Consider the following 10,063-nt stretch of genomic DNA (forward strand, 5'->3'; position numbering starts at 1 on the left):
ATATTATATTACCCCTAAATTATGCCATCATAAAAACATGATGAAGCGACCATGACCGCGGATGCTCGACAAATAACTCGAAAAATCAAGAGAATAGGAAATAATGGGCATGAACGGATTGGACAACATATTTGTTATTCATTTAGTTCATGTGGCATCCTAGAAGCTCGATACCTCGATACTTTGGCTGCGCATATCGTTAATCATAGAAGGGACATTTTAGAATTCTAAGATATTGATTTGTATTTAAGATACTTATATTTTTAGCAATTAACTATACAATTTTATCTGAATTTTTATATTTTCATAAAAGTAAAGTTTTCTGTTCTTGATGAGAGTACTATATCTCACAATATATGAAAATACTGATTTTTAAAGAGTAATTTTTATGAGAAAGACTTTTTGTGTATTTGATAAGATATAAAAGATGTGCTCCATTAACAATCTCTTAATTCGGGTGAACTTGTTAATGTCAAACGTTATTATTGTCAATTAAATTGTCATTAACTTGATCAAAAAATAAAAGAAAAATACTTATATTACATATAAATTAAAATTAAAAAGGAAAGACTTCTACACACTATACACTTGATATTTTTATTAACTTGATATTTTTATTTTTATTTATAAATTCGATACTTTTAAAGGAGGTACAATTTAGACGAAGAATCGTATCTTTGCATTTTACAAAAAACCTTATATCAAATTAATTTGTTATTGTAAAAAGTTAAAAATGTAATAATGACTTAAAACATCAAACTAATTTCCAATGTTTATTTGCATACAAATCAAATGGAAAATATAATAAAAAATATTTTAAGTGATACGCATTCGGCAACTCTCGTCTAAACAGTTACGTGTAATTGATATCATTTTATGTAAATTGTAAAATAGTAGACATTTTTATTTTTTAAATGAAAAATTTGTATTAATTTCTTGCACTTTTCTAACGCAGATGATGAAGCATGGCTGGGACAACTACGTACGGTACGCATGGGGAAAAAACGAATTAAGACCAATCTCGAAGAGAGGTCACAGTGCCAGTATCTTCGGGGCTTCGAATATGGGTGCAACTATCGTCGATGGACTTGATACTCTTTACATCATGGGTCTCCACGATGAATTCAAGCAAGGACGCGACTGGATTGCCGAGAATCTGGACTTCGACATCGTGAGTACTACTTTCAATTATGTTTTTATATTTGCATATTTCTCAATGACATGTTTCAGCGATATACTTACGCTGAAATAATCACCGAATTTTAGCAAATTATATTGTATCTTTTAAAAATGACATACAAAAATAGTTAAATCTTTAGTAATCAAATTAGAAATAGTTAATTTTTTTATATAATCTAAATAAATCTCATAAACCAGCGTTTCTATGAGTAAAAACAAATGATTAAAATGAAAAATGAAAAAGATTGATGTGTTTTTTAAAAGTCAAAAGAATAATATTTTGTTTTACTTTAATATCGATAGATTGAAATAAATATATTTTTATAAGTTCATAATACGGTGAACTTAGTATATTAAATAATTTATAACACATTATTTTTAATAAATTATCTATCAAGTGCTCATTTAATCATCTCGTAGAATTGTCACGAGAGAATTTAACTATGCTAAACATATATCTGTCTCTGTGCTAAATTTATTTGTCTTATTGTTAGAAATAATTTTCTATTATGAAGTTAAATTAATTTAATGTTTTTTCTCAAAAATAATGCAAAAATTCAAATAATGGACATGATATTATATCATTCTTATTATAATATTTTACATGATGTAAAAAATAATTCTAATATAAGAGTAAAACAAAAATTTTTTTGTTTTAAATTTGCAAATGTTTTTCTGCGTCTACTTCTTTGAAGAATTTCTGCAGTTTTCTTTCATGACTGCAAAAGTACAGTGATGTCTATCTAAGTGAAGGTATCACGATGAAAGTTCGACATTCACCGACACGCGTCGAAACCAATTTCGTCCTGAGTCAACTTACCTAACGCAGCTATGTCATCGTCTCCTTTTTCGCGAGCCCCAACGGAAGCGAACTTTTGATATAGGCTCGCGTCTGCATACACTATTCCTCCTCCGTACCATCTTTCCTTTACTTTTGCGTTATACAACATTCCGGAAATGTGTTTGCTCGGAGGAGGTCCCGTTCTGACGAGATGTCGAAGACACCCTTCGATTTTCTCTTGGCGCGCGACCTATTTAGATAAAATCTAATAAAGAAATAGAATAACATTATCTCATAGATATTCTTAGGTGGAAATTTAATTATAAAATTACTTCTTTCTACATCTCAAAATTAAAATGAGTTTTTTTTAAATGAAGTATTCATAATTACACAATTTCTTTTGTGATATAAGAATAAGTAGCATAGAAAGATAAGATAAAACTGTACATTAAGGATAACTTCACCGATTTCAATGATCTTCGCATCAAAATCGTCATTGTAAATAACAATCATGAAGTTTTAGTCATCGCATAATGTTTATTATAAAGTTGTTATCAATGAAACTTAATTATCTTCTTTAAAGATATTTAACTCTATTTGAATTTTTACATAGCATAAATAGCACGTTATGTGCATATTTGCGTATATAAAGAAATACGTGAACGCGGGGGAGAGGCTCCAGTATAATAGAAGTGTAGTATATATTATCATATACATATTTTATATGTATATTTTATCATATACATATATTCTTATCTCGAAAAAATCTAACTCAAATCAAATTCAGTGAAGTGGACCTTGCTTGGGAAATTGGAAATCTATGTGGAATTGTACAATTACAATCTCGTTTCGCACTGTAAGCAGAAGGCAATATAAAGTGGACCTTCTAAATCCTTGTACGATTCTACATTTCCAATAGACGAAACGAGATCTACTCTATAAAATTTTATTTTAGTTACATTTGTTTTGTGGAAATGTAGGGCTCTACTTCTTTCTCCGCCAACTATTTAAATATGCAATTATGCACATAATGTGATATTTACATAAAATTCGTAATGGATTAAATTTAAAATAGAATTAAACACATCTTTATATTGTCAACTTTATTTGTTAATAATTTTTTAATAAGTAATGAATGATATAAAATCATTTGATTAGAAATTTCAGAAAAATAACTTTGAATATCAAGATTATTCAAATCAGTGAAGTCGTCCTAATGCAGTTTTACCGCAGATATTGAAAAGAGAGGAGAACAAAAAAACAGACAGAAAAGCATAGAAACATTTAACTTTGTTAAATTAACTTCTATAAAAATTTGACATAATCTTTTCAAAATCGCAAATGTTCACTTTGTCATTGCGTGGATATGTCATCGTGACCTTAAAAAATGAGAATCTTATCTTTAGAGAACAGGACCACTGAAATATCTCAAATCCCTGACTGAATCCAATATTTTCTCGATAAAATATTACAACGGATCATTTTGTAGAGCACAAATTGTCAGTTTAAAGTTCCTACATAAAATATTTCATTGCCACAAATATTTTCTTTGTATGACGAATGGTAAAGTGGAAAGAATTACTTAACAATATCTTTCCCAAATATTTTTGTAAATTAAAAGTTTGTGGACGGAAATCTATCTTTGGATTTTGTTAAATTTTTGAGTATTAAATAGATTATTGGCTATTCGAATAAAGTCGCAATAAATTTGATAAAGGAGCATAAGAGTCAATTTGTAAAATATACGTGCAAGTGTATTAAACAATTTCTTTGAATTGGCTCTTATGCTCCTTTATCCAATTTAATTTGACTTTTTAGTATTATAAAACTTATCTAATAATATAACATTATAATATAACATTACAGTTTACATATTATATCCCATAACGAATATGAATAAAATAATAGAAATCGAACTTTCATTTTGCATTCTTTTTACACTACGTAGTAAACACATAATTAAATGTAATCGCATATTTCAACAAAAAGAAATTATTAAGAAATATTAAATATTAATATTAATATTAAGAAATAATACAATGAATTCTGAATTATGTACAAAGTAAAAATATATATTTCTTACATAATCAGTTATATTGATTAATAAATTATATTTATAAATAATTATTTTTTAAGTAAAATATAAAACTTGTCAGTAGATATATTTATTTTATTAAACATTCTTGTTATCAGAATACAAAAATCGATAATGATTTTGAAGATGTGTTACCTTTAAGGCAGTTCTGATAAACAGCGCATTTAAGCGCTTAATTAACTTATAATCGTTATGTAAATCGATGCCTGTGGTATTTTTCTGTCGGTGCATACGGGAAGAATAAACTTAAACGTTTTCACATGGCAGTTTCGTAAGTACCGAGCCAAGAAACTTAGCCCGGTTTATCCAAAGTTGGTAACAGCCTTCTATACCCTCCGACTCCTCAAACTCTTCTCTCGCAATGTTCCGTCGGATTTCTAAGTGGATAACTTGCTGTATTAGCTGCTTTTGGCTTGCGGTAACCAGCGTGTCAACCACGTTAGAAGTTATGCCTATTGTTTTGCAGCTGTTTCTGAAACTCTTTCGTCTCTCATATCATTTTAACTGCAAGGAATGCAAAGTTACATCAATGTACATTGAACACAATTCTATACAGTTCTTATTCTTTCATAATTTGCTTACTATTTATCTGTTTATTACACATACATGCATACATAAAAAGACAATTTATATTATAAATTTTTGCTCATTTATAGTTTTAGGACTTTTTACAAAAATACTTTTTACTTTTTTAAGTCTTAGAAATATTATATACAATAGAATAAAATTATTAAGTTATATTTATAAATGTTAGATAGCCAATTGAAAATACGTATAAACTTCATTTAAATATTAATATTTTACCGTTATTACGTAACAGAATCCCAAAGTTGTTGTTACAATCGGCATCTGAAATTGAAAAGAATAAGAATGACTTAAATATCTTATATTTCACGACACATTTAATAAGAACGGTAAAGGATAAAAGGCGGCTTGACAACGATTTATTTCAGTTATTCGCGTTTGATCAGCGAGATAAATTTCAATGGTCGATATAAGTGAGATGAGCAAAGGAATACCATGCAATATATATTGCCTGCAATGAGATTTATATAAGAATGAAAACAGCGTGGCGAACGCAAGGGTTTTGCACGAGCTAGGTGGGAAGCGAGATCATGAACGGGTTATATGGACTTGTCTGCGATTCGGACGAGCGATAAATTCGGTAAGGAAGCTGCATCCGAAGGGGCCTAACCGCTCCAAGTATAAAACGATGAGTCGCATCGCGTATTATGCGTTGAAGATGCAGGTACGAAGAGGAGAATACAAGGTACTGGCTATAACATCCAGTATCTGACACCGCCATTTCAGGTTAATATATATGCACAGCCATGCAAGATTAAAAAAAAGAACAATGAAATATACATATTTTATGTATGACAAAGTGATGTTTATATTGCTATCAGTTTAAAATGCTACATTCATTATTACAAGATTACTAAAAGCAATATTACGTAACAAAGGAAAATAGCAAAAAATTTCCATATATAATCTTTATGCACAATTATTGAAATTTTGTATTAATTTATTAACAGGAAATATGCACATGATGTTATTGATGCAATAGATTTTAGCATAGTATTGATGTTAAATACATATTAGAACAGATTTATATAACTTACATTTGCATTTGCGTTAATATATAAACATATTTATTTTCAATAGAAGCACGATAATATGAAAATATTTTTAGCTAGATCTGTTTACTTGTATATCTGCAGCACTAAGTTGAATATTTTTTAATTTTGTCAAGTTGAAATCAGAGCAATTGTAAAAAAAAGTTATGCAATTTTATTTCGCAGTTTCCACAAGGAACAAAAAAGTATTTAATTAAAAGTCGCTTGTTAGCAACAGTTGTGTAATAAAATTTTTCTTTTAAAATTCAGAATTGAATATAATAATGAACGTATATTAAACATATTTTTATAAATCGTGTTGATGACACTAAGCTGCAAGGATCTTTCATTTATTTTAGAAGCCTGTTTGACCGGTTCTAAGCTGACTTGTTATAATAGTATAGTAAGTTTAAAAAGGAGAAAATGTAAAAGAGAGTATTAAAATTTTAAAAGCGTTACAGTTTGTACTTATTTCTGTTACATAGTGTTACAGTTATGTTTGTTTGTCTACTTTGACAAATATCTCATGAGCAATCTATTTATATAAAATTTAATATAGAAGTTTATTATTTACCTCTTACTTAATATATTTCTATATTTTTCTTTTAAACATTATATTTTCTTGAAAAATAGATAAAATATTATCTTTTCTCTCTCTCTCTCTCTCTTATTAGTCTAAAAATATAGACAAAAATGCATTATGGTATTTAATCCGAATTTTTGGAGTTAAACGATAATAGTTTCTCGAGTATATTGTTAAAATCTCTATCTTAAAAAATATATACACATTAAAATATTACTTAAATAGAAAGATAGGTACAAATAATAATTAATTAAATTATTGATTTAATATTGATTTCAATAAGCTCATTCTGTTAGCAATTCTTTTCGCTCTTTTAGAAACTTATGCTACTTTTGTTACAATCGTTAAAATTTTATTCCAGTTTAACCGGTTTTATCGCTACATCGTCATGATCAAATAGTCTGTGAATGTGACAGAATTATTTATCGCTGTCTATTAAAAATTTCGTAATCCGATGACAATTTGAAGATGACTAAGTTTCTGGTTTTAAAAATCAGATTCCGTTTATCGATACTTTTGTGAAGTTAGAACCTCATTTTTAAAAAAAGTGAACTTAAATTTAGAGTATTAACTTCACAACACGTAAAACGAAAAATCACGATATCTTTCCATTGTACTAGCGTTTGGAGTATTAATAATTTTTTTCTATTGAAATATTAACTTTTTAGCAGTAGCATTACCTTATTGTAAAAAAGTTTTTTATTTTACTAATTTTATTCAAAAATATTTTGAAAAAAAATTTATCGATATCTGAATTTGTTAATGTATTAACGCATAGCCTTTTGGTGAAAAGCATTGTATTTTAATGTTCAATGCCATATTGCTTCCTCAATTATTAAATTTAATTAAATTGTATGGCTCCTGGACTTTTTGATATATTCTTATACCTATTTATAAAAAATTAATGTGCAACTCCAAGCAACGTAGGACAGCAACGCTTGCAAAGCACTAAAAAAGCGATTATATACGTTTTTTTAGCGCTTTGTTAATGTTTTGTAAGCGCTGTGTGTTACTTGAGATACTAATCACTAGGGAATTAATATTATTTATGATGATATTCGAAAAAATATTAAGAAATATACATATGAAGTATACATAATTAAATATATATACATCAGCAATGTTTTGTCATTGTCATATAAAGTAAATGTACTAGTTAAGAGATATGATCCCATTATTGGATAAAGTGATCAAAATTTTAAATATTAAACATTTAACGATATGTGCGGCTCTAAATTAATTTGTTTTATTAAATTTTTAAAACAACGAATTTATTTAGACATTTAGTTATACATATTATTAAAAGCTTAGTATTTAAAATTTTTGGTAGTTTGTCTAGTAATTGTGAACCATGGCCACTGACTGGTACATTCGTCTTAATATGTAATGTTTTATTTTGTGCACATTTTTCGTACTTACGCTGTGATACGCCACAGGTCGATTTAAAAATCAATATAGAAATCTTCTTGTTATATGTTTTTGTTGATGTTAATCAATGCCGATTTAGCCGTTTGGAAGAATGAACATTTCGTCTGTCAGCTATGCACAAATCACCGTACAATCCCCGTTATTCGTCGACATTAAGTAAGTTGCGCTTGATAGATATGCAACGTAGCTCTCGAAGGGCGGAACGGAAGGCTGCACGCTGAGATATGCGAGATACACGTATTGCACAATTATGGTAGACCACCTCGTCTAACAGCGCTATGCTCCAGCTATAGAACACAACGAAGAGATTCATACATCGCAAAATGAGTCGATCTTTATTACGCCTTATGCGCATTCCATTATGCAATACTTCGTGATGTTTCGAACAGATGTTCCAAAAAGTCATTAAATTGAGATACCTGTAAATATCTGTTGTTAGAATTAAGCCTTGAGTAAAATTTTTATATAGAAATTATTATTTTGATATAATTGCTATTTTGATGATTGATTAAGTATAAATTAATTATTTCATAAAATGTTTTATAAAATGTTATATCTATTGTCATGAACGAATATTCTAATGTCAAATTTTATAGACATATTTAATATAATATTATCCAAAATTAAAAAAATATATGTATTTCTTAAAATCAGTATGATAATTGTGCTATTAATGAAAAGTTGTTTTAACGATTTGATTTGATTTACTTTGATTTGGATTCAAATAAATTAAGAAACAAAATTTCATTTGATCTATGTAGCATAAAAAAATTTTTTATTTGCACATCTCTAATAAAATGTTTAATGTACTAACCAAAATACTTAATTTATTAACCTAAAATTACTGTTATTTTCGAAACAAAAACTTCTTATATTGCACTTACGAAATAAATATTAATCTTTTTTGAAAATATAGATAATTCTTAATAACAAAATAAATAAAAACTATCAAAAAAATTCATATTAAAAAAAATACAATATTTTAACTTGATCATAATGTTATAATTTTCTGAATATATTTTAAGAAATATATTTTTTTACTATGTATACTCTGTTGCATTTTATAGGATATTGCAGTTGAGAATTTAATGGGAAGACCAGAGCATTTGTCGTAAAAAGCTTTAAAGAAAACACAATCTTTATGAATTTTATTCATATTTTTTCTAGTTGTATTCTTGGCAATATCACTTGATTTAATAATAACTATTATTAAATAAGCGGAATTAAAATTCATAATATATGTAATCATATGTCTATAATTTTAAATGACTTAAAATATCTATTTAACATTATATAATGTTAATTAGTAGCAAAAATAATTTGTCAGGTATACGCATAATAAACGTATAATTTGTTATACGTAAACGTTATACGTTAAACGTATTAGGATTTATCTCACAATATATTAAATTATATAGATTAGACTAAACTTATAGATTACCCAATTTGTATAACAAGTAATATAAATACGTTTATTCGATGATGTATTAATCAATTATTTCTCTTCTTGGGGAGATATATTGATTAATATATCATCGAATATAAGGGGAAAGTAATAAATATTCTATTCTATATTTTATTAATCAATATGTTAATCAACATTTATCTATTAGAGTCAAATGAATGTCTTATAGTGGCACAATTCAAAGAATCAATTCCTCGAAAACTATAACAACTGACACTATGTATATTGACTGACAGTTCAACCGTGAATACTCCTAGTCAGTAGCTGTGAAGACTTTTTACTGCGTTTGCGCGAACTGGAAGTAAGAAAATTATTTTCTCCTTCCAGAGAATATATTTTCTTCCAAGCGTTGTTATTATATATAATTTTCTTAGTGCTACATTATTATTTACCATGTTTTTGCGTAAAGTTAAGAGACCTACTAACGAAATTAACCTATGCATTACTTTCTTTTATGAAATACAGAATATTTTTCAGTTTAAAAGATATCGAATTATTACTAACATCAGTGAGTAATCAAAAGTCAACGAACGGAAAAAAAAATTTAATAGCATTTAAAGAAAATAAGAAATAAGAGAAATTTTTTTATTCTATTCTTATGTGTCCAACGTACAATCAAAATGAATTTGTTTGAAAGTCGTTATTTCAATCTAAATCGCCTTCTCATGTCGTTTATTGGTCTATGGCCTTATCAAACATTAGGAACTAGAAGGATGAAAATGATTCTTATATCATTTTTTTTGGCAGAAGGTATAACAGCGCAGGTAGATCTTTCGTATAATAGGTGCATTTTATTCTTATTCTTATTTATTGTTTTATTCTTTAAAATTTATTTAATTTACATATATCTGATTTTCTTTAAGAACTTTTGTTAAAAAATTGATTATATGTATAATATATTAAAAGATATTAAAAT

At 27.2% G+C, this 10,063-nt stretch overlaps 2 protein-coding genes across 4 annotated transcripts in view; one reads left to right on the top strand and one right to left on the bottom strand.

Annotated features, from left to right (window-relative positions):
• LOC108685501 overlaps positions 1-4,286 on the bottom strand; it is a 10,466-nt gene extending 6,180 nt beyond the window's left edge. The window contains exons 1-2 of the mRNA XM_018190323.1: positions 4,191-4,286; positions 2,000-2,210 (exon numbers count right to left, since the gene is read on the bottom strand). Of these exons, the coding sequence (XP_018045812.1) occupies positions 2,000-2,210; positions 4,191-4,286 (307 nt within the window). The remainder of the gene's footprint in view (positions 1-1,999; positions 2,211-4,190) is intronic.
• Positions 1-10,063, top strand: part of LOC108685497 (mannosyl-oligosaccharide 1,2-alpha-mannosidase IA) — a 795,354-nt gene that overhangs the window by 299,513 nt on the left and 485,778 nt on the right. For all 3 annotated transcript variants that reach the window (XM_018190318.1, XM_018190319.1, XM_018190320.1), the window contains one exon: positions 956-1,171. In XM_018190318.1, coding sequence (XP_018045807.1) covers positions 956-1,171 — 216 coding nt within the window. The remainder of the gene's footprint in view (positions 1-955; positions 1,172-10,063) is intronic.

This window comes from Atta colombica, unplaced genomic scaffold, assembly GCF_001594045.1.
Source record: "Atta colombica isolate Treedump-2 unplaced genomic scaffold, Acol1.0 scaffold153, whole genome shotgun sequence".
NCBI lineage: Eukaryota > Metazoa > Arthropoda > Insecta > Hymenoptera > Formicidae > Atta > Atta colombica.